This window comes from Acanthochromis polyacanthus, chromosome 13, assembly GCF_021347895.1.
Source record: "Acanthochromis polyacanthus isolate Apoly-LR-REF ecotype Palm Island chromosome 13, KAUST_Apoly_ChrSc, whole genome shotgun sequence".
Classification (NCBI taxonomy): Eukaryota; Metazoa; Chordata; class Actinopteri; family Pomacentridae; genus Acanthochromis; species Acanthochromis polyacanthus.
The window spans coordinates 36,554,347-36,579,926 of NC_067125.1; the positions used below are offsets into that span (position 1 = coordinate 36,554,347).

A 25,580-nucleotide genomic window follows, 5' to 3' on the forward strand; every position below is an offset into this window, starting at 1 on the left:
ACTTATTATCAAGGTGGACACCTAAATATTTATATGATGTCACTGTCTCGATGTCCACGCCACAAGTGTTCACTGGCTGAAGAGGGGGTTTGGATCTGCGTAAATCTATGATCATTTCCTTTGTCTTTGAGGCGTTGAGTAGCAGGCACTTTTGGTGACTCCAGTCACTGAAGGCACTTATCAGATCTCTGTATTCAGCTTCATGTCCATTTCTGATGCATGCCACGATAGCAGTGTCATCAGAGTATTTCTGAATGTGGCAGGACTCAGTGCTGTATTTGAAGTCAGATGTATACAGAGTGAACAGGAATGGAGCCAGGACTGTTCCTTGTGGAGCCCCAGTACTACTCATTAATGTCACAGAAACACAGTTCCCCAGCCTGACAAACTGCGGCCTTCCTGTCAGGTAATCTGTGATCCATGAAACACAGGAAGGATCCAGATTTGAAGGAATCATTATCATTACAGGGACTTTTTCTGATGTCAGTAGGGAGGAAGATGCTGCAGCAGTGAATGGACTGTCACGGTGTAATTCACAATCAGTCATGCAGGGAAGTTGTAACGCCCTGCTTTCCTCATATTTCAGCACGCTTGGCACTGAATGGAAAAGAGTACGGTAATTGTTGTCAGTTGTATACAGACAGTATATCAGCTCAGATACATGCAACAAGTGCCTAAGCTTGTCTTTGTGATCAGATTTAACCAGAATTTGTGCAGTCACAAGGGAATATGTCATCTAAAACACACAAGAAAGGCTAATTTTAAGAGAAAAAGAACATGACATGGAAATATATGGATGAACTATGACAGTATGAAAGCCATTTCCTCTTTTAGGTCATGTATTACACATCCAACGTGTATTCTTTAATCGCTCTACAAGGAAAACACCATGCAGTAAACCGATTAACCATATCACTAGCGTATGGTACACGCAGTTACATTGAAGCAGTGGTGAAATCCTTTGATTCACAGGCGTTACTGAAGAGCTTATGCTCGTTTTGATTGATGATAATGTCCTCTTGTACCTTGTTCTCAATGCTTCTGTAAAAGAAGTGTACAAAAGCAAATTGATTTTCATTTTCTTTTTGAGTTTTGGGGAACTAACTGAGAACACAATACGTTTTACTACCCGATGAGACCAAATAAGCACATTAGATCGTTTCCGTACATCAGATAGACTGTCACGTTGTTGAAATGCGAGAAAGTTGGATAAAGCAATCCTAACACTCATTTAATTGGCCATTTTGGATCCATTCATCTTTATTTTCCTCTTTACATGACTTGCCCTTTCCCTCCTGCTTTCTGTCTCTCCCTCTTGTCATGAATCAGTAAGTTGTTCATTGCACACAGAGTGGATTGAGTCCAACGTTCCTATCAGCTTACCTGCCCCGAACCCAGCCAAGGAAAGACAGAGGAGGAGGAGGAGGAGGAGGAGAAGGAGAAGGAGGATGGTGGGGGTTGGTGGAGCTGCTACCAACAAAGGCTGGTTCAGAGCTGCAGTGCGTGCCTCCTTTATCCTCAGACCCCTCTCTCAGACCTGGTTACGGCTCTCATATTACCTCTCCGTCCTCCTTGATGCTGGGAGCAGAATGAGATGCTTTGTCCCTGTGCTCTTGCTCGAGACTAAGCTTCTTCCACTTATTGACTACACACACACACACACACACACACACACACACACACACACACACACACACACACACAGTATATCACTGTACAGGCCTCTTTATGTCTATTTCTTTTATGAACTTTCTCACTGTACAGTCTTTTCATGTGGTGTAGCTCGGTTCTGCTCCTACTGCTCTTAAAAATCAGTTTTGTTGATCTTTGATCCTCGTTTATTTTCATGTGAACCTGTGTGAGCAGGTTTAAATGCATGCTGGTCTCAGAGGTTCTTTTTGTTACACTGACCATGCATTTGTTTTAATTCAGTGTGTGCATGTGTTTATATTTTAACCAAGGCTATTTGTACTTCTTTGCGTCATTTGCTTCGCGGCTTTTTCCACTGTGAAATTATTACGTAGGTGTGCACGTCTGTGTGTTTGTGAGTGTTCAGCCCTGCTTGTTTGTATGTCATAGGTGAGGTGCAGGGTGTCTTTTCTGATGTGTGTATGAACAACTAGGATTTACTCTTCCCTCTCCTGTCTCTCTGGTTTACACAGTTATCTCTGGTATGTAGAACAGGTCAGGAATGTTAACCTGATTAGGTCGCTGCTCTCCAGCATGACATGACATTCACGCACGGACGCTTAAAAAAAGACATGAGTCAGGTGAAAACGGAACGTATACGGCACATTACTACACAGCAGTCTTGGTCATTGTTAGGATAGCTGAACCTTTATCAAACCACCAAAGCTATAGCCATGTATAGAAATCCTAAATATTTTCATTTTGCGTATTTATATCAAACTGGAATTTAAAAATCATGCTGTGAATCAGCATTTAATTAGAAAATGAATCTGTGTTAAGTGATATTTTGATTATTCGGGTGTAAAAAGACTAGCGCAACAAGTCTGATGTATTGAATGTGAAATGGGCATCCCATTGTTTGTTTTCAAAAGTAAACCAGTGTTTTTAGGCAATGTAGCTCTTTTTGACTCAATACATCTTTAGTGTAGCCTAGCCGCGCTAGACCCATGCGCAAGGGTCTAGGCACGCTGGACAGGGAGGGAGGCGGGCTAAAAGGTTGTCTATCAAATCACTCTGCAGCAATTGGGTAGGTATACAACCAATCAGCGCAACAAATAGGCTCCTAGAGCACCGGAAATCAGAGGATGCGGTAGTTCGGTGAAGCCTTATTTATACAGTCAATGGGTGAAGCTCAATATATTACAGACATGTTAACAGAAAGATTATTCAGAGTCGGTGCTAATGGAGCTCAACGACTGTTGTCGTTTTTGTTGTCGACCCTGGCAGAGAATTAAATTCGTTGCTGTGGGTTGTCTAGCGCGGCCAGGCTAGTTGTTTCCGGTTGTTTCTGTCAGAATCGTTGCGCCTCTGTCGTCACTTAGTTACGCCCGCCTTCTGACTCTACACTTCATGGTGATTGGTCCGGCCAGTTTTAGGAGAATCCAGCCTCGAGCCTTATGGAGGGTAACTAGACCCACCCTGGCAGAGAATTAAATTCGTTGCCGTGGGTTGTCTAGCGCGGCTAGGCTATCTTTAGTGTAGACTGCACAGATTTATTCAGTCACTTGTGCACCAGACCTTAAAGACCTTTACTTTCATTTTTAAAAATTTCATCCAGTAAATAAAGCAACCAGTGAAGGTTTGTATTTACTTTATGTATGAACTTTTCTGCTTACTCTGCTGATTCATGTTTCAACAGGAAATATCAAATCCATGAAAAAAAGAGTCTTTTGCATTTAGCCTTTAATGTCTCTTTGCAAAAATCCAAGATTTTTCCGTCGATAAACTATAATCTACTGCAGAAACTCTCAACTCACTTTGTCCAGATGTGTATGTAGTGACAGATGTTTTCTCTCCTTTTTTAAACGTATAAGGAGAGTTGGTAGAGATAAATGTATGCATATTTCAAGCAGAAACAGTAACGTTCTGAACATCCACCTCTGCTTACAGGTGCACGCATAGTGCTGTTTGTGGAAAGTAAGATGATCAAAAAATATCAAGCGGTTTAATGCGACATAATACTGTATTTGTGACGTTATAGGGGCATGGTTTAATTCACTGCGTTGTTTAGCTTGTCAGTTGTTTTTTCTTGACTCATCCTCATTTTGTTTTCCTTCTTTGTGTCTGCCAAGCCCAGCGGTGAGTTGACGTCATGGGTATTGCTTAATTCCTCATCCTCCTGGCACAGGGCTGCCACTCACTGCTGTGATTTCATGCGTAATGCGTGGGTTTTTAAAGGACAACATCTCATGCTAACTTTTTGTTTTGTTAAAGCCACCACAGTCGACTTTACAGACTCCACAGGTGACTGAGGGCACGGGGAGGGCAGGGATGGCTGTCATTTCTGTCGTCTGCTCCATCTTCTTTTGCCAGCGTGTGACCTCACCAGGGTTAAAAATAGAAACACCGGGCCGGTAACACATTTGTTCCATCACTAACACTGTCAGCACAAAAGGAAAAAATTCCTCCATTGCGCCAAGCTGTTGTCAGGAGCTAATGAGGGCAGATCATTGACGTCTTTACATGCTCGTTTCCATGGCAACCTCTCATTAAACACCTCATCATTTTCAGAAAGGTGGGGTTCTCTCTGAATCCCATGTCTGACATTTTAACAAGGATACTGGGAGCTATGGTCTGACAATTAGGGCCCAGTCTAAGAGAGAAGCATGAATATAAAGGCATGGATTCCCACAGCCAGTGAAGTGCAGGTGGATCTTCATGAGCCTCAAGAATGTGAGTGTGTTCGAGCACACGTGTGCAGGAGGGCGTGCGGCTTGTCACACAGTAAGACGTGGATGTTTAAACAATGTCTGTTGTTTGAAGAGATGCAGCATGTTTCCTCCTAACTATAAAATGGCTGGATCAGGTTCCTGTTGTAATAACTAGCCTCTGCTGCAGAAGCACATCAGTGTAGAGGACCATGTAGGGCTGTAGAGGTCACACTGTTTACAGAGCTCACTGTGCAGTGTCATGCACAGCACGTGTTGTATTTCAGCCATGCAGATTTCCCAGTTTGTTAAGCATGTGTTGTCACCGCTGGAGATGTTTCTCTTAGATTCTGCGCTGTGTAAACACAAATGCAGCTCCCGACACTCTGCAACGTCTCACTTCTTCAGTCATTCTTCACTGTAGATTTGCAACAACTGCAAAGGTGACTTTGAGCTCCCTGGAGAACCACTTTATACCATAATTACTCTGTGTACTTAAAACAAAAAGCTAAAAATTCTGTCTTTTTTTTCAGAATGTGGCAGTTTAGCTGTGTTTTCAGTACCATTTTAAACTAATTTTTGCTGGGCTACATTTTGTTTCATACACAGATCAGAAAATTACGCATCAATCATGTCATTGGATTGTTGAACACTGAAATGTTTAAAAGTTTTTTTATCTTTGATGTGATTTCCTAATCACAATGTTTTTTTGGCAGCTGTCTAATTATACTTTTATTCATGTTATACATATATTCATGTTACTTTACCACCTCGAAGGGCTATAACCACATGCTCAAGGTTTCAGTTTCCTGTGTTGTTGAGGTGACAGATGAAGTCATATTTGTATAATACTGCTAATACTAAAGCACTACAAACAAAACTAGCACTAATGCTGCTGCCACTACTACAATGCACTAAATATATGGTCTTACGTATGGTGCACAGAAAGGCACTAATATAGAACTCAAACAATACAGATGTAGAGCAGAGGTCCTGTGCTCTAAGGCAGTCCTGTATTTGTTAATTCATGGAACTCGTCAGGTTTCCCTGTATGTGGTGACAACACATCAACATGTTTATGCCAAAGAAACCACCAGCAACGAGCACTAATAGCTGATTAAGCAGTTGGTAACGTTTAAGCTACATCTCATGTGTCATGCTTATTGTGTGAATTCACAATGTTAGTTTGTTAGTTTCTTTAACATTTCGCGTCCTTAAAGTCAAGAAAAACTGAGGAGGGCAAAGACACACAAGACCACAGAAGATCAGTCATTTATTGAACAAAATGTAGGCTTGATCTTGAGTATGTTGTTTACGTGCAGCTACCTGAACCTGCTGTTTATTAACTGCAGAGTTAAGGCTAGTTGCCACTAATGTTGTTGCATTTATCAAATTTTGGGTGTTTGTGTACCTGAGTTTGCTCGTGTGTTTGTGTGAGTTAGTGGTTTAAGGTGGCTCATGCTGAGCTGCTGGAGGGGAAGTGATGGGGAAGATGAAAAGCAGAAGCAACTAGCTTTCTCAGCAGGACATAAAAGTCTGTGTTCTTCACACATGCAGCGTCTTTATATAAAGAGAGTCTATATTTAGATTTGCCACTCTGTAGCCGTTTGACAAACCATCAAGGCTGAAATGAAACAAGTGGACATCGTGCTGGTGCTTTTGTGTAACGCTTTTAGATGAGGTGATGCTAACCTGTTGCTGAAGTGGTGAGAACTCTGCAAGGCACTCACTTTCTTGCACGTTCTTGCAGTTTAACCCATTCCATTTTGTCTTGATTGTCTTGAATACATAAAGCCGTTATTGGTTTCCCAGAACACTACATCAGTGCAATAAGCTTTTCTAATGCTTCTATGATGTGCATGAGGCAGAACAAGCATAAAGTAAAGTAGAAGAGGAAGGAGGTATTAGATCATTGTTTCATGTGCTGCATGTCCCAGTTCATCTGCGCTCGTTGCACTTCACGCTAAATATCTCGGTCTCCATCTCTGTGCTCGTGATCTTCCTTTTATGACCAGAGGCTGAGGTGGTCGACGAGGAAATAAACAAGCCAACAGGATACAAGCGCACCGGAGAGGAAATGGCAGCCCATGATGTGGCATCAAGTGTGTTTGAATGCAATGTTTTTAAGCTCAGATTTCACTCACAAAAGATGTGCTCCATGACATCACGGTGATTTGATGGGACAATGATGGGTTTTTATGTGTAAAGTATACACAAAGAGCGGTTTGTTTGTTCTGAGCATTTTAGTTCCTTTTGTGTCAGTGTGTGTTTTTAATAACGACTGTAGTACGAGTAGTCTGGATAAAGCTGTTTGCCCTTTTTGACGTTATTGACAGTAGCAACAGAGCACAGAGGCCCACAGCAACAGAAAGTGACAGTTGTCTTTGTTTAGGGTGATGGTGCTGAGGGCTGAATCTGTTGGGAATTGTGGAATAAATTAATTTCTCATTTTTGCAGTCAAGTTTAAAACACCAACACAGCTTTTTGTTAACTTCATTGTTCTTATATTCCTTGTTTAAAGATGCAGGTCTTTTTTTTTTTTTTACCTTGTTAACATGTTTATATGCTGTTTTTATGTGCCACTGTGAGCACAATAAGCAGTCAACACAATGGCTGAGCACTTCTTCCTTGAAGCTACAGTGTACAGATGACAATCTTAAAACGTGGATTCATGGTCAGGGTTTCATACATAAACAAATATAAGGAGAATGAAGCGACAAAGACGTCTTCATCTGCAAAAGAAGCAGTGATGTAAAGTTGCATCTACTGCACTTTAATCACAAAGGGGTTATTTTCATGGAAAACTAAAAACAGCGTGTAACTTTGATACATAGATCACCTTATATGAGTTTAATAAATGACTGAAGCAGGACTTTAAGTGCCAGTTGCATGTGAACATCAATCGATGAGTGATTCTTGTGAGAAAAATGAGCTATTACTGCAGCTTATCAGGGCAATCCTTATGTGTTTATCACTTCTGGTTGTGTTCGATTCATCGCAAAATCAGAGTTTTTATTGCATTCAAGAATTTTTGGCATAACCCAAAGAGGTTTTAGACTCCCCCAAAAGGAAACAAAAATGAGAAAAAATGGAATTAGTAAAAAATGTATGGGAAAAGGTTTCTGTCAAATAAGGTAACACAGACTCAGCCTTTCTCCAGACTCTTCATGCTCACTGTCATAGTCACCCCTCAAAAGCCCGCTATGAGCCAGGAAAAACACTGCAAAGAGTGCCCGTGTAATTGCTTCTGACAGTTTTTCAGTCAGCCTAGTTTAACATGGTGTGACATGAGTTATGCATGAAAAAAGTTACTCTTAGTGAATTATTATTGAGTGGTTATGAATAGTTGGTTGCTAAAAAATATAACAGGTTTTAGTCATTAGACAGGCAATTGTTCTGTTACCAGCTATATTTGTCACCTTCATAACACATACTTTTTCTTGGTGAACTGAAATTCTGCAATTATGTACTGTAATGCATTAAAACAACATGAAAACCAGTGAGAGGTCAGGTGAGCAACATAGATTATATTCTTATAATGCCATGCTCTACTTGGAAATGTTAGGTCCTGACACCCACCTAAACACTGTTTTGGTCAAAATCTGGATTGGCTGAAGGAACATAAAGAGCTCAAAGTGTTGAACCAGTGTCCAAACTCTCCAGATACCAATCCAATCATAGGATAAAGCTCCATCCATAGAATCCCCACCCAGTAACCCACAGAACCTAAAGGATGCCAACGTACGCGGTGAATGAATCAGAGCTGTTGTACTGGCACAAGGGAGACCGACACAATAATAGGCACATGGTTTTAATGCTACGTGTGCCCTTCTTTGAAGAGACTTTGAGAGTCACGTAAATAGACAAACTACCTCAATAGGGTGATAGAGATAGAAGATCTTTTAAGTCTATCTCAACACCTGTGCTTTAAACTCTGTCTGAAAATCATTTATAATGTCCAGAACATAAGATCAAGCATCAGACCTTCAAAGAAAACACATTGGTCAAGGCATAGGTGAGAACAAGACAGACAAGGCCAGCTGAGCTAAACATCACCTCAGCTTGTGACAGAGAAAGTGAACCACACTGAAAATAATGTTAGTAGCTGGCAAAGATAAGGAAAGCTAGCAGAATGTTTTTATTTATGCATTTAATCTACTCTCCAAAGCAGCTGTTGCCTTGTTTCTCGTCAGTGTCTCCATGAAACAGCACACAAAATAAGAACGACTGATAGAAAGAGTAATAAGGAAAGTTGGATTGTCTAGAAGAATCCCTGAAGAGGAAAATAAGAGTGATGGGGAAACAAAGGCAGGGGATTGGCTAAAGAAAGCCTAGTCCATAATTCATTTCACTCATAATGGCTTCATTGGCCCGAAGAGCTGCAGGAATAGTGCAGGCAACGCCGGGCAACCTGATCTCTGGTAACTGAAAGAAAGCAGCTAGAGACCCACCCTATCTCCAGGCAAACCACACCACACTACACTATACTACAGCATATATGATAATACAGCCAGCTCTTTGTTTGCAGACTGCACACACACACACATACAAACACACATATGCACATACAATCTCCTGTAACAGTACTCCTAGCCTTTATCCTCACAGCCAAATGTACACTGTACACATAAACATATAGAGACGATTATGTAATTACAAGACAAAGAATGTCATTTCTCGCCATGTTGACACACAGATAGAAGTAATATGTGTCTTCTGTGCTCCTTCCACCCTGTACTTTCACTGAAAACTGGAACAGGGAGAGAGGAAAAGAAAAATGGTTATTTTCTCTGAGGGAACTGTGGTTTTGGGGGGAGTTTGGATATTGTGTTTTTCAGTGAGGCTGTAAAGACTTGTGGTCTGCACAAGACGTGGCAGCTGCAATTGTGGTCGGTGCATTGTGTATGTTTTGGAGACTAGGTGCAGGATAATATTGACTTGTTTCTCGAGTTGCTCGGAAAAGAAGTAAGCAGCAACAGTTTGGGGCTAATGGCAGAGAGACTGGCATCAAACAGCGCCTCAGGGCTTATAGAAGACTTAGAAGAGGGTTGTCTGTGGATTTGGGCAGAGCTGGGAGTCTCCTCTGATCTGGGCTTTGTGGGTGTTTGTAATTGCTAATGGCAACAGTTTGTCTTAGTTGTGGCAATCCCAGGTACTGATGCATGTACTTATTACATGAATCACTCCTGTCATTCCTGGGTATTTAAGTCTAGAGTTGGGAAGATTTGGAGCCTCTTCTCATTAGTGTGTGTGTCGCCTAATTGACTGAAAGCCAGAAACATTTATCCAGACGTCTGTTAGGATTAGAGGTACTTTTCATCCAAATAATAAAAACACAGAAAAAAACAACTTATTTTCTCATTTACTGCTAGTGGTATGTAGACATGCAGATAGTTCTGGTTTTATCTGGCTAGCTCTTGAGGTATTTCTGCCTACGCTTTTTGCTTCATTTGTGTTTCTCACATCATTGAAAAATGGCAAAAATTCATCATTTTCTGGACACTGTGGCTCTGCTACTTTGCATAATCCGCAGCCCTCATAGAACTGTCTTCACGGAAACTATGACCAAAGTAATTGTCGCTCGGAAAACTGTTGCTAGCACGTTTCATGGATTATTCAGAATAATGGTTTACTGAATTTGGAAAGACATATTGCTGCAGATGCTACACTCACATGGCATTTTGTCGCTGCAGCACATATCCAGTGTGGCCTTTTCATTACAGCAGTGCACTTAAAGCATCAGCGTCCTGTTCATTCACGCCTGAAAGCTTTGTCGCTGCTTGCTGCTTCTTACTGCCACTGCTGCTCTTCGATGAAACAGTGGAACAGTCAATGTTCCTCACTCCCCGCTGTGCTGAGCTTGGCTCTTCTTTTTGGGGAGTGAGAGCCCAGACATTAATCCTGCACATTTTTACTTTCACTTAGAATCTATTTTGCTTGAGTTTGCTTGAGTTTGCTGACTAAAAAGAGTTTCCTGTCACAAAGACATGGTAAAGCTTTCACAGCAGAGTGACCGTGCACTCGTCACCGTCAAACCCCATGGTTGCTCTCGGTCAAGGTTCTACACCTTGATCTACCCACAGCCACACTTAGTGCACATCTCCCAAACTTTATCTGCAAGTGAAAAATCTGCCTTTTCAGAAATCACCTCAACAATAAAATGTCAGAGATAGTTACTTTGTAACTCAAGAGAACAAAACCTCCACTATGTCTTTGATCTTTACAATGTATTCTATAACTTGTTGTTTGGGAAAGTAAATGATCTCAGTGAATTATCACTAAACCTGCAGCTCTCTTTGTATATACTGAGCTTCGCTGCTTTTAAATTTTCTGTCCTGCATCTTTACTGTTGCGGCTCACACTCACCACTGTCAGCAGTTATTATTCCCAAATGGGACAATCAGTTGTTTTCAGCAAAATATGCCCAACAACGGCATGTCCAGAACTAAAAGGCACTCAGACAAAGTTAGGAACTCATTGGTAACATGGTGCAACATTTAGGACCTGAAGAACAGACACATTGTGAGGAGTGAAAGCAAAGCTAAAAGGATAGAAAATGTAAGACTTAATTCATCAGGTTGCCAGAAATATAACAATAAATGCATGATAGTGTTGCTGTGTGTTTTGCTGGATGTTTAAATGGAGCAGCAAGTGTCATACCAACTCTGTAAGTGGATTCTACAGGTTTACTGGTTTGTTTTTAATCGCTACACTACACTGATTTGCTCATACATCCTGTAGACATCATTACCACTCCAAGAGTTTGGTGTTTCTTCTTCATCTTGTAGCCCTATAGATGACACTTTGATTGAAAGGGTTGTTTAAAAGGCTAGGTATCTTCTGAAAAATTTGAAATAAAAGGCCACTCTGTGCTTTTGGACTCTTGTTGACTGTGTGGTCAGCAGCAGTAGCCCACTGCTGGGGCGTGGCTGCTCACTGTGTAGCTTGGCAGCAGTACAAACCAGGCCTGGATTTCAGATGTGGTGATGTGGAGCGCCTGTTGGGAAACTGAGAGGCAGACTGTGTATGCGCCTTGGAGAAAAGAAGGGAAACGGTGGGGGGAAAGTAGAGGTTGTCTGTTGCTGTTTGTCAGGAGGGTGTGTCTGTTGGTAAGTGAGGAGATGTATGTGTGTGTCATTGTGTCGGTCTGAGGTGGAGACCAGGGTTCCCCTTCCTGTAAGTTGTTAGAGCTCTGGCCAGATGGTGAATCTTGACTCAAACAGGGGGAAAAACAACAACAGCAACAGCAGGGAGGACTACTTTATGTGTGTTTGTGTGTTTGCTGTTCACAATTAGAACCTGTTTTCTTCCTCCTGCTGGTCTCACTTCCTAAAAGACAAATTCATTTTAGAACCCAGTGAGTGTCTCCCCTCCTCTGTCTCTGTAGCTGTGGTGTCCTGTGTGGTGTGGCCACTGAAGTGAACCAGACAGTATTAACTATTCAGGAGGGCAGGGTTTCCCTATGACAGCCTCCTTCGCTCTGCCGACTTCTGACTGACGCTCTCATCTCTCATATCTCTGGAAGAGCTTCATGGAAACACCCGTGTGTGCGTTTGTGTGTGTGCGGGTATATGACTGATAGGAAGACGGGATAAAGTTTCTCCTTTGTCTTGCTCTTCACGTTGACCGAGTTGCTTGAAATCTGGAATTCAGCCTGTGTTTCTTGTATAACAGTGTGTGTTTGTGTCTGCGTGTGTGTGTTCAGGCACTGTGCTGTTACATAGCAGGGCATGATAGATTTAATTAAGTACATATAGTAAAAAGAAAATACTGTATAGACATTTTCCCACTGGATGTGAATGTTTCTGTTATATCAGAAGTTGTTGCTGTTAATGAGAACAGAAGAGCAGTGACTGTTTAAGTGTAATTTTAAGTTTATTATTGAGTAGATGTGCATGATATAATATAGTTGTTAAAGACCAGCTGCTTTCTCCAGGCTTGAATATAAAGAAGAACTATTGAGTTTGTACAGTATTAGCAGCAAGGCTGATGCTAAATAGTGCACTAGTTGTTCCATCACCAGGCAAAGTCTAGGATTCTGTCACTACAGGTAAATTTATAGTGATCAAAACGGAAATAATGTTTCAGTGTTTTCTAGTCCGAGAGCTTCATAAATATAATTCAGCCAAATATCACAGGCCATTTGGATGGACATTAAAAGGGCAGCATAGCTCAGTGGGTAGAGTGGCCGTCTTGTAACTGGAAGGTTGCCGGTTTGATCCTTGGCCCGTCAAGCTCATGTCGAGGTGTCCCTGAGCAAGATACTGAACCCCTAATTGCTCGTGGTTAGCGCCTTGCATGGCAGCTTCCGCCATCAGTGTGTGAATGTGTGTGTGAATGGGTGAATGTGACATATCATGTGAAGCTTTGGATAAAAGCGCTGTATAAATACAACCATTTAGAAAACTAAATCAACATTGTTTGTTAGGGATATCTGAAGCATAATGTAAAAAAAAAAAAAACTTGAGGGGTGACACTCAAATAAGAAGTTTAGTTCAATAAGAAAAAAATGATACAGAACCAAAAAACAAAACTTAGTGTGTTGTTGACCTTTCAAATCATAACTTAAACTGACAGACGTTCCATCAGATATCTTGTTTGTCTGATCATAGCTGGTTGGTTCTGATTATGGATTCATTCTCAGTTTTATTTGAGCGTTTTCTGTCACTATCAAAAGCAGAGTTTACTTGTCAACACTGGAAGCTTATAATTCACTATTTAAATGCTGGTCCCTAATAAAAAGCTATTTATAGAATGAAATGAAGTGCAACAGCCCTTCTCTCAAGTTAGGACTTAAATCATGGCAGTAATCAAAATTCTGGCTTTTCCACAGTCAATCCTTCTAACCTACATTTCTGTTATGTTTTTTTTTTTGTATGTTGCAGTTCCCAGAGTGCGGCTTCTATGGCATCTATGACAAGATTTTGCTGTTCAAACACGACACATCCACCAACAACATCCTGCAACTAGTTAAAGCTGCCGGTGACATTCAGGAGGGAGATCTGGTTGAGGTGGTGCTGTCTGGTATGGAAATCTTCTTCTCTTCTCTTCTCTTCTCTTCTCTTCTCTTCTCTTCTCTTCTCTTCTCTTCTCTTCTCTTCTCTTCTCTTCTGCAGGGTACAAGATAGCCATATCAAAGTCAATATGGAATCAGTTCTTATCTGCTTATTTGACTGCACAGTATCTCACACCAGCCTAATCTGTTATTTCAGTGTTTCAAACCTTAATGTTCCTGCATCAGGAAGAAACTCAGTGTAATTTTCCATCTTGTTTCCATGTTATCCATCTAATCATCCTGCACCTCTGCTCTGTTACAGCTGTACGATTGCATCTTGACACACAGTGTGACCACACTGTGTCCCTTTTGTCTCTTTTAGCGGCTGCCACGTTTGAAGATTTCCAGATCCGGCCCCACGCACTCAATGTGCACTCATACCGGGCCCCGGCCTTCTGTGATCACTGTGGAGAGATGCTGTTCGGACTGGTCCGACAGGGGCTCAAGTGTGACGGTGAGCAAAAATAAACAGAAAAAGTGTTGATGAGAAAAGCCACTGAATGGATTGAAAGACTAACAACATATCCTCCATCTCCCACTCTGCTGACCTGCTGCTCTCTGACTCTCTGATCCATGCCGCCCCCTGCAGGATGTGGACTAAACTACCACAAGCGCTGTGCGTTCAGCATCCCCAACAACTGTAGTGGAGCTCGTAAACGTCGTCTGTCCACCACATCCCTGAGCAGCAGCCAGTCACTGCGTCTCTCCACCACTGAGTCGGTGTACAGTGTGGGGACAACCTCCACCTGTGCAGAAGATGCCAGCCTCATTCGTTCACACACACAAATGGTACTGGTTAATTAATTCTCTCTATACTAAGGCCACCTTAAAGGCATTAGAGGAGATTTAATTTCCTACGACTTTGAACGTAGCATGCGCATGCGCACATACAACCTCTCCCTCTTAACATTTACGAAGAAACGCCCCCCTCCAGAAACTTGCGTAGCACTCGTGAAGTTGTCTTTTACGGCTGGGTCCCCCTGGATCTTTATCTGCCATTATGTAAAAAAAGATGAGCAAAACAAGTCGCCAGCTAACTACGAAGCTATACCAAAGCAACACATACAGAAAACACGTAAGTCCAAGGCGTACGTAATCTACGTAACTCGGCCTGAGCCGGAAGATTTTTGATTGACAGGAAAGGGAGCAAACCAAACGCCTCGGTCTGAGCGCATTGATTGGCTGATGTTTTTCAGGTCCTGCCATGTCCACAGTTATTTTTTTTTATTTTTTATTCTTTTAGAGACCATACATACAAGTCGACTAAAGGTCAGTATATTCATTTTATGTGAATCAGACAAATTAAACAAACAAACAAAAAAACATCCTCCATAATGCCTTTAATTGCATTAAAATTAGGTACACTGATCATTGGAGAACGTTTAGTTGAGCATGTCAAGTTGTGTCACAAACTGTGTGAAACCTATTTAGCCCAGTTTAACTACTAATTTAGCAGGTATTTAGTTTGGCACTGAAAGCAAATGGAAGGGACACTCGGATGGCAGTGAATACGTTCATATGAAAACTTCAAATGCATAGGCATACAGTTTAGGCATGCAGTTTGAAAAGTTTAGAGATATCCATCTCAAAACCTTCAAAACTACCAGCAGGACTGCATTCCACTACAAGTGCTGTGTAGTCATTTATGTGAACCCTTCAAGCCAACAGATTAGCTCATTCAAGGCAACAGTGCTTATTGCTGACTGACTTCCACTGTTCATCTACTCCAGTTACAAAAATGGGGTAGGAAAGCCATTTAATTAGAGAGAAAACAGAAGCTTATACCAGCTACAGTTGATATTTTCCAGTAATGTGTCAGACCGCAACATGAAATAATTCAACAGTGTGGAAAGGGTCGTTTGTAATAATAAATGTACAAAGAATTATCACCCAAAACTACAATTTCTCAGATTTTATGGAGTTTCATGCCAACATAGTATGTTTACAGCAGGGGAGGCTGCAGTTTCAGGACTGCAATTTTGGAACTGGACATTTAGGACTGCAATTTTGGAACTGGACATTTAGGACTGCACTAACGCTAACCCTAACAACCCTGACCAAAAAAACTCCAAAAAGTTGACTAAGAACAGGTCGATGAAATGTGGTTCTACAGCTGCAACACTGAAAATGCTACTCTGCCATTTAACAAGTAACTTCACTGTTTTGATAAATCCCCTCAGGGTGTCGTTATTTTGGTTGTAGCAGGTAGCTGTTTTCAGAGACAACACTCAAAAGACCCACTGTCTGCTCAGCAACAAACAAACTGATAACAAACTCGCATACTTAGAAACTTGCTGGAAAACAAAGTGAAGCATTTTGCAGCTAAAGACCAACTTATTTCCCTCAGGAGTTGTAAAGATCAAAAATAGAGTTTAAACAGAGTGTTTACTGAACTTCAGTTCATCAGATGACCCAAAACACAACACAAAATAAATAATTTTGTTGCTCTGTAAAGACTGGATGTATAAATAAGCAAACATTTTGTGACAAGTGGGTTAAATGAACTTAAATAAAGTGTTCCAAGATCATTAATAATCTGTTTCCTCTCTGTTCTTGCAGCCACGAACCCCTAGCGAAGCCCGGCGCTTCTACACAGGCCGACCAGTTCATCTGGACAAGATCTTGTTGACCAAAGTGAAGGTTCCCCATACGTTTGCTGTTCACTCGTATACAAGACCGACAGTGTGCCAGTACTGCAAGAGGCTTCTTCGTGGACTGTTCAGGCAGGGTTTACAGTGCAAAGGTGAACACTGACAAAAAGAGAGACGTATGCAGAATATTGGCCAATCTACTCAGCTGACATATAATTCACTTTGAATTAACTGTGTTGCCGTCCTCACAGACTGCAAATTCAACTGCCATAAACGCTGCGCATACAAGGTTCCTAATGACTGCCTCGGGGAGACCCTTGGAGGTGAGGAAACGTGTGAATCTATCGCCTTTCTAATGTGTTTAGGACTGTTAATCCTGCATGGAGTTGAAAAAAATCTCTGCATGTTTCCATTGATGGAACAAGGTTACAGTAATAACAACACATGATTTAACAAATTATTCTAACAACATTGAAACTCACTGGCACTAATCTTTTTATCTTCTCAGACAACAGAAGTAACTCTGGTGAGTATTGTCAGCACTCAGTGCTGATGCATGTGAAGCTTTACTCTCCCTTTATAGTTTAATAGTAGTAGCCTCAGTAGTTGTCCTGGCAGCAACAATTAGTATTTTTTCCCCACTGCATAGTAAACACAGTCAGTACAAATGAAACTGCACTCAACCCATTCTCTTCCTTGTTTTTGCCTCAGACATGCTGAGTCCCACTGCAGACCCTGAGGTGCCGATGGACTACAGCAGTGAGTACGACGCCTCGGACAAGTCTTCGATAGACGACTCAGATGAGGCTTGCAGCATCCCTGGATCCTTCTCTCCTGACAACAACCAGGATGGAACCAGTGGAGACCAAAGGTATTAAGAAACATTTGGAGAAAAACTACAAACAAGTACCAGCGAATGTTAAAGCAGTTATAACCCTTATTTTACCTGCCACCCACCTGAATTCTGTCTTTCTATTTCTAGTGTTTACATCCCGTTGATGAGGGTGGTACAGTCAGTGAGGCAGACAACCCGTCGATCCAGCACAGCTATCAAGGAAGGATGGATGGTTCACTACAGCAATAAGGACACACTGGTAAAAACATCACACATACTTTCCCTAATTCTCTTTCTAAACCAGTCTGTACTTCTTTCTGGAAGTACTGACGCATACAGACTTAAGTCAATTTACTCTCGATGCATGAACTCACTTTCTTCAGTCCTTTTTCTATAATTTACTGCAGCAAGTTTTTTTTTTTTGCTGTTTACTTTCCACTCACTCAAGGATAACAAATGCCTCCTAGTCATCACTCCATTTTCTCTGTCGGGCAGCTCCTCTGCCAGCAATTTGCACCCTTATTATTTGGTCTCTCTGCCTTTATGCACTTTATTTCCTCTTCCTTTTATATTTGTGCACATGTGAGTGTGTGTGTGCATGGCAAAAAAAAGAATGCTTGATTGATGATGAAGCTGAGTCTCCCTGAAAACATAACAGCACTCAGCCAATGTGTGGTGAATTCAGTCTAAAAGTCCATTTTCTGCCTTTTTTCCTCTCCTAGCATTCAAAATTTATTTGACCTCAGAGAAATTTGTTTGCCTCCGAAGTCTTTTTTTCCTCTCTGGCTGCACTAACACTCATTTTCTTTCCTTCGCTATTGTCTCTTTTGTCTTTCTCTGTATTTACACCTTCTCATCCTGCAGCTTGTAGTCCTGCTCATCCTTCTTCTCGTCTGGCCACTCAGGTATTCCTATTGATTCCTGAACTTAACCCCCAATCCATGCCCCGTTTCTTACTGCTCCATGCCCTATCTTATATTTGTTGTCTCAACCCCAAACAGAGAAAGAGGCACTACTGGCGTCTGGACTGTAAGTGCATCATCCTTTTCCAGAACAACACCTCCAACAAATACTACAAGGTAAGTAAAGTTTACTCTGCTCTCAGCTCATGTATTTGACGTGTGCACCCTTTATTTGCTCACCCATCCATTCATCCTCTTGTAGGAGATCCCTCTATCTGAGATTCTGGAGTTGCGTCCCGCTGGTGACTTCACTCTCGTTCCCCAAGGCACCAATCCCCACTGTTTCGAGCTCATCACAGCCACTATGTGCTACTTTGTAGGGGAGGACCCCAACACCCTCCCCTCTCTTTCCCCCAGCAACCCTCAGACTCTTCCACAGACGCCCCCTTCCCCGAGCCAGGTGGCGCCCAACAGTGGCATTGGCCGCGAGGTGGCGAAGGCGTGGGAGAGCGCCATTCGCCAGGCCCTCATGCCAGTCATCTTTCAGGATGCACCGCCAGCTGAGGGGAAGACGCCGCACAGTGAGTTGAGAAACATGCTGGTTAAGGAAAGACTAGACAAATTCAAAAAACTTTATTCGTCCCCAAGGGGCAATTAAAAAGGGCATACAAGCAGCTTAAGAAGGAAAACAAAGCAAGGCATGCAATCGCACACAAAAAGACAAAACAACATTAAAAAGAGCATTGTAATTTTAAAGTGCTTTTTTTGTTCCTCATGTATGGAACAGTAAAGTGCTCCTTAAATACTATGATAAAAATGTGTGTGCTAAAATAAATTTGAAAAAAAGTCTACTCTTAAATACTATATTAAAAAATGTATGTGTTAGAACAAATAAAAAGTCTAAAAAAAAAGGTCAACTGAGCTGAATTAAGAAGACACTGAATTAAGAAGACACTGAATTAAGGCACTTCTAGTAAGCTGGCACTGGCAAGGTGCTTCTTCACAAAAACAAAGAAACACTGTATGTGAGATTTTAATTTTAGATTACTGTATAACCTGTACATTTTTCCTGTTACTGCTTTTCCAGGACAAGCATCTATCAGCATATCTGTGTCTAACAGTCAAATCCAAGAGAATGTGGTAAGACTTTTTGTCACTTTTAACTATTTCCGTTAGCATTTATGTAATTATATGCAAAGTGTGATGGTGACTGCATGATATATTACTTTCCTACAGGATATTGGCACAGTGTACCAGATTTTTGCTGATGAAGTGCTGGGATCTGGGCAATTTGGAGTCGTGTATGGAGGTATGTAGACCTGATGAGCTGTAGATTGCTGTGTGCTATGAAAGTCAAGATGAATTAGTTGAAGTGACACATAGGAAACCCTGATATATTAAGTTTAATGCTAATAAGACAGAAGAGAGTAAATCACAACCTAATCATAGCATGTACTATACTGGTGCAGGTGCCATGTTTATGTGGCAGAAGTTCATTTAAAGGAAAGTAACAAATTTTACATATGACAGTCTGTTTACAGATTTGGAGAACACATCAAAATATTACCGTTTTGGGATTAATAGCTACAAATGAAGTTTGAAAGTTAAAAAAAAAAACTTGGAATGTGGAATCTCATTTGCAGATCAGCTTATCAGCTCTCTGTAGCCTGCTCGTCATTTCTACTTGAAGCTGGAAGCTACGTGAATTACCACAAACATTACACGTTATAAGCTCTGTTGGTATTGTATTATTATTGTAGGTGTAGGATTTGACCAGGAATTACAAAACACATTTTAACTGTCACTTATGAGCTCAACAATATTCTAGTTCCGTGTTAAATCGCTGGCGTACAAACTGTGGATGACAGAGCCCAATGTACAATACATACACATTCAAGTGAGGTCCAGTTCACAGTCATATGTGTTACTAACACTTCACTTCTTCAGGGAAGCACAGGAAGACGGGGAGAGACGTCGCTGTTAAGGTCATCGACAAGCTTCGCTTTCCCACTAAGCAAGAGAGCCAGCTGAGGAATGAGGTTGCCATCCTTCAGGTAATGACACACAGCGTGCGTTTCATTACACATCATGTCATCTGAAACCATTTTTAAAGGAAGTGCTGAAATGTTTTCTCTGTGGTTACCTTTAAGGAACAGATGATTCAGTGTCTGACCAAAACTGTGTATGAGTTATTATCGTATTCAAAGGAAAGGGAATTCCTTACACACACTTTCACCATGTTTTAACAGGACAGTAGTATTCAAACAGTGAGACAAAGGTTTTTAGAAACAGTGAGCTATGCTGTACAGATCCAGCTGAAAACACCACAAAGGTCAGAGAGATCTGATAAATGACGCTCACTATTCCAGTTTATTTTCCACTGAGTCATCCTCATTTTAAAGGTCAGGAAGTAATTTTTAGATAGTCCACAATCACAGGTCATATTCATAATGTGCATGAGATTCCGTTTAAATGCTCTGTTCTATTGCTTTGTGTTTACAGAAATTCCATTTTCGACTGACTGTGTAGAGATAATAGGAAACCACATTTAAAACCATGGTAACTGGATATCAACAAACAGCTCACATGGGCTCTTCTACCAAATGCTTTAAAATCCAGAGACCTAAAACAGTAGTGATTATTTGTAAAGTTTAAGTCATTAATGATGACCATAAAATCTGACAGATGAGTGATTTAAAAGAGTGTTTCTTGTGAGAAACAAAAACCTTCATTATAAAAGTATGCTCTGGTATGGCTATCATACTATACCTGTTTTGTAACTCATTTTCCTTTTTACTATCATGCCAAATATTTTATACACTGAACGACTCTAGAAGGTGTAATAAGATGAAGCTTCAGTGAGTCAGTTGAAAATTGTTAGTCATTGTGGTGTGTTTTTTAATCCTACTGTACTGCTCTGATGGGAGTAATTCCAGCTCTGTTGCTTTGATGTGTAGCCTAATGGCTCTGTTTTAATTTAGGATTATTGTATTTCAAAACACATTTCAATTTCACCCCTTTTAGCTGCCCTTTTTTGTCTGGTTTAGGTTTCATATTTAAATGTACAGTCCATTACTCACCAGCAGATGGAGGCAGAGGTGCAGTGCTTTGTCTATTTGCTGTGTACACATGTTTACAGCTCTGTCAGGGAAACACCTGACCTTCCTTTTAGCTCTACAGTTAATTCAGTTAGCCCATGACAGGTGTGGTACTTCCACATTTCTCAGAATTAAAGTGATAGCGTGTCCAAAAAATGAAACCCCCATGAGTCATACATACATCAGTGCATGAAGGGCCTTTTACAGAACATTTTATACCATTTTTGGAGTTTCAATATGCGCAAATCAATTTTCTGCTGTCCCTTTTGTGTTGTACATTCCGTTTTCTGTGGTTTAGTGTTTATTTTACTCATACTATCGGTCTCTGCTCTGCTCTTCATCTCATTCTGTGTCACCCTGTTCCTGTCTGTCACACTGTTTAATCTCATCTTTTGATTCTCACTCTGTCTCTGTAAATATTGTAATAAATCTTCCACTACTCTCTCCTCTATTGTGTTGCTGTTTCACTGCGAATTTTATTCTTTATCCTAATTCTTCGCCCTCCTCCTCCTCCTCTGTGGTACCTTTCAGAGTTTACGTCACCTGGGCATTGTGAACTTAGAGTGCATGTTTGAAACCCCAGAAAAAGTGTTTGTGGTGATGGAAAAGCTCCACGGCGACATGCTGGAGATGATCCTCTCGAGTGAGAAAGGCAGATTGCCTGAGAGGCTCACCAAGTTCCTCATCACACAGGTGTGTATGGCAACGGAGGGATGAGCAATGTTTATACAGATGTGTTGTAATGTGCAAGATGTTGACGTCTGAATACTTCATTGCCCTGCTACGTGTTTGCTCTGTGGTCTGCCTATCTGGGCGACATCATGCGTATTTCCTGCGTGACGTGAGGCATATATTTTTGATGGTAAACGTCTGTGGCTGTCTGACTAACTAGTATCCTGTTTGTGTGGTTGTGCCCATGCATGTGCATATGCTGATGTGTGAGCAGATTCTTGCAGCTCTGAGACATCTGCACTTTAAGAACATCGTTCACTGTGATCTGAAACCTGAGAATGTGCTGCTTGCCTCCGCTGACCCCTTTCCACAGGTACCCACACAAACATACACACCAACACTTCCTACATGCTGCAGTTATGGTTTTCACACTCTGTAATGAGCACCTCAGTCAGACATGTTATTTCTCTAATGACTGTTCTCAAAAGTCTCTCTGTCATTTCATCAATTTCATTTTTTCATCCTCATATTCCCATATGGTTCCTAAATCCCTGCTCACTGCTCCCGACGGTTTCTTTCTCTCAGGTGAAGCTCTGTGACTTTGGCTTCGCCCGTATCATCGGTGAGAAGTCTTTCCGTCGCTCGGTGGTCGGCACCCCGGCCTACCTGGCCCCGGAGGTGCTGCTGAACCAAGGCTACAATCGCTCCTTGGACATGTGGTCAGTCGGAGTCATTATGTATGTCAGCCTCAGTGGGACTTTCCCATTCAATGAGGATGAAGACATCAATGACCAGATCCACAACGCAGCCTTCATGTACCCTCACAACCCCTGGAAACAGATCTCCAGTGATGGTAAACACAGAGTGGCAGGGAGAGTTTGAATTTCACATAAAATGAGAGTCGAAATACACTCACTTTATTTGATACACCTTTCCATAACTAGTGCAGTGCTGCTTTGGTTTTAGCGGTTTTCCAATGAAACCTCCTTTCATGAAAGCTGTAATCTTCAGCTTTTGTCCAAACTGTTTTAGAGACACGATGGCTTACCTTTACCAACATATCGAAAGGATGCAGTTCGTGCTGCTGTTGGATTGCATGTGTGTATACCCAACAAAGACACCTCTCTGTATATTGCAATACAGCATCTCCACATGACCATGCAGCTCAGACAACACAAATTCTTGTAAATCATTAGTTTATCTCGTGTACCTAATAAACTGCCAACTCAGTGTGAATGTGGAAGGACGTGAAATGCCAAAGCAGAACAAGCAAAAAAAACAACAACTTTATATTTCACAATAAATTTACCCAACAATACTTTGATCTGTGATGAGCAGCTGGTATAAAAGTGTCCACATGCAGCTGGCATGTCAAAAGATGATGTTATGCCTTTAATGTTCTTTATTATTGCAACTTTTTCCTGAACAATATGTAAACTTCTGTGTTTCCAGCTATTGACTTGATCAACAACCTGCTGCAAGTCAAGATGAGGAAACGCTACAGTGTGGACAAAAGTCTCAGCCATTCATACTTACAGGTAGCTTCATGTGCACACACAGACCATTTCTGCATTAAAAAGGATGCTCTCACTCTTTTTACATTTGTTTTATTGCGCTTCCAGTACAGACATAACACTCGAATAAAAGCACACGATGCAGCGTCTTCTCCTGATATGGTGACAGCCATTAAATCGAGCAGCACCTCAAGATCGTAAGATCGCATCAGTAAAATCTGTGGCCATTAAAGGAAATGGCAAATATAAACAGGATGGGTGTGCACTCATGTCCAAACTGTGAGATGGGAGCTTGAGGTGGACGTTTTGGAACTTTACAAAGATTGTAAGAGGGTAGATTAGCTATTAAAAAAAAGAAGATGCTTTTAATGTCTGCTTCAAAACCAAAGAGAGTGGAGAGCAGCCAGATATCTCTGCAGCTTGACACACTGCTGTTGTTTTTGCTGCAGTGATGTCCACACATTAATTAATCTTCAGTGTCACAGGATCTGTAGCAGGGATGAAACTCTAATTTATAATTTCAGGGTCATTTAAGTTCTTACCCACACACATGCTTTGTTAAACACACACACGACCTAAAGTGATTACTGCGTGATGCACTATAAACGCGTAAAAGCCCCCTGAGCACTGATCTAATTTCAAGGCTCCTGAAAGTGAAATTTCATCCCCGTGTTTGTTCCTGTTTCTCATTTCTCAGGACTATCAGACTTGGCTGGACCTGCGAGAGCTGGAGACTAAACTCGGAGAGCGTTACATCACCCACGAGAGCGACGACAGCCGCTGGCAGATGTTTGCCCGGGAACACACTTTGCCATACCCTGCTCACCTTGTGCCTCCTCCTCCTGCACTGGCCTCTGATGATGAGGAGGGTGGGGAGGACGCGGATGTGCAAGGTCTCACTGAGAGGGTCAGCATCCTCTGACCGCAGAGACACGGACTACTCAAGCTCATTTTGAAAGAAAGCGGAGGGAGAAGAAGGATGGCAAGATTCACCTGGAGTCTGAAAAGGACATAAAGTTACAAAGAATCACTCTTCTGAGAGGAACCGATGAGTGTCCAGCTTGTTTAGTCTTTCAATGCACAACATTTGCTGTCTGTCAGCATTAAATCCAATTTCCCTCCTCCAGCTTGAGGTCCTCAAAATGTCCTTTTAATCGTTTACCTCACTCTTACTGGTCCTCTTTCATCTTTCGAACTGTTGAATTCCTCTCACAGCCTGACTCTATTTCTCGTTGTCTGTTCGGCTAACCTGGCAGGTCTTCTCAGATAAAACTGGAGTCAAACTTTACATCAGAATTTGTCACAAGAATGAAGCGGAACATTCCTTTCCTCTCCCTGCGATGCACCTCAACACGTAGCAGGAAATAGCATTTCACCACAAAGCGAAGATAAGAATTGTCGGTTTGTTTTTATAAGTATTTTTTCTACACAAAAAAATAGTAGAATTTAAGTGAATGTACAAATTAAAGGAAAATTAAGGCTTGTTTTTAGTTTCACTGAGCTGAGCTGACTGGAATTACAGTCCATCTTATGTCTTCAGTAAAGGCCGGTTCAATCTCTTTTCAGTGATGAAGCTCTTTATAGTGACAAAAGACTTCCTCTGTGCTGGTAATTACTGCACTGAATGCATGGAGGCAAATCCATCTGTATTCACAAATGCATTCCCATAAATTCATGTCCTGCAGTGAAAACTAAAGTATTGATCTGGGGGACAGCAAATCCTCCAGTAATTACTGCTAGTTTTGAGCCACAATAGAGTCCTAAAAGACATTTGTAATTAAAGATGCCATTGTGGGTTTAAATGAGCTCTAATATTCAGGATGTCACCTGCCACAACCAGACAGTTTTCAGTCATGGGAGACGTTTTCTACCTGCAGCCGACAGATTAGACAACATAAGCCTCAGAAGCTCCTGCTGAGTGGTGAAAATTGCCTCTATTGATATTGATGTTCCTGAAGTGAAGCAGTTCATTGAAATGATGAACAACAAGTCTTCACAGCTGACTGTATTGAAGACTCATGTACTGTTAACGATGAGCACATCAGTGGCCTAGAGAAGACTTCTCTCTGTGATGTAAGTGCGAGGACAGACAGCTTGGGTTGTTAAACTAGATTTTGTTATCGACTATCTTTAATGTTATTATGTTGCATGTTTCTGTGAAGTACAATTATCTAGATACATCATTGAACATACTGTAGTTACAATAGTCTGCTATACAAATGTGTAACCTGAAGCTGATGTAGCTTGTCAAATATGTGTAGACTGTGTCCAACATGTTTGAAGGATGATCCTGGCCTCTATGACAGATAATACAAACCTTCAACAGTAGTTTACTTTTGTCTCGGAAGCTTTATTTATCAAATCATTCACACATCCCTAGCTGTCATGCAATCATCTGCAGCTTTCTTAAAGAAAAAGCCAAAAAAAAAATATGAGCAGGCATGGACTCACTACTTAAACACTTGTCAGTCACAGTCAAGTAATTTGCTTTTTTTCTCAAAAGTATATTTAAGAAGCAAGGACCATTACTGTCACTCAGCGGCAGACAAGCTTCAATAACATTTTTTTTTATGTAT

The 25,580-nt window shown here is 41.3% G+C and overlaps 1 protein-coding gene across 5 annotated transcripts in view; it reads left to right on the forward strand.

The window, feature by feature from the left end:
• Positions 1-25,332, forward strand: part of prkd2 (protein kinase D2) — a 39,113-nt gene extending 13,781 nt beyond the window's left edge. For 3 of the 5 annotated variants that reach the window (XM_051957777.1, XM_022217081.2, XM_051957778.1), the window contains exons 2-19: positions 13,223-13,361; positions 13,715-13,846; positions 13,982-14,181; positions 15,952-16,135; positions 16,235-16,306; positions 16,492-16,509; positions 16,695-16,854; positions 16,966-17,077; positions 17,820-17,897; positions 17,983-18,301; positions 18,808-18,860; positions 18,957-19,029; positions 19,668-19,774; positions 21,350-21,511; positions 21,765-21,863; positions 22,076-22,343; positions 22,943-23,028; positions 23,702-25,332. In XM_051957777.1, the coding sequence (XP_051813737.1) occupies positions 13,807-13,846; positions 13,982-14,181; positions 15,952-16,135; positions 16,235-16,306; positions 16,492-16,509; positions 16,695-16,854; positions 16,966-17,077; positions 17,820-17,897; positions 17,983-18,301; positions 18,808-18,860; positions 18,957-19,029; positions 19,668-19,774; positions 21,350-21,511; positions 21,765-21,863; positions 22,076-22,343; positions 22,943-23,028; positions 23,702-23,926 (2,256 nt within the window). In that variant the 5' untranslated portion in view covers positions 13,223-13,361; positions 13,715-13,806 and the 3' untranslated portion in view covers positions 23,927-25,332. Of the gene's footprint in view, positions 1-4,332; positions 4,363-13,222; positions 13,362-13,714; positions 13,847-13,981; positions 14,182-15,951; positions 16,136-16,234; positions 16,307-16,491; positions 16,510-16,694; positions 16,855-16,965; positions 17,078-17,819; positions 17,898-17,982; positions 18,302-18,807; positions 18,861-18,956; positions 19,030-19,667; positions 19,775-21,349; positions 21,512-21,764; positions 21,864-22,075; positions 22,344-22,942; positions 23,029-23,701 lie in introns of those variants that run through there. The other 2 variants (XM_051957776.1, XM_022217082.2) reach the window with 2 other exon arrangements.
• The last annotated feature ends 248 nt before the right edge of the window (positions 25,333-25,580 follow it).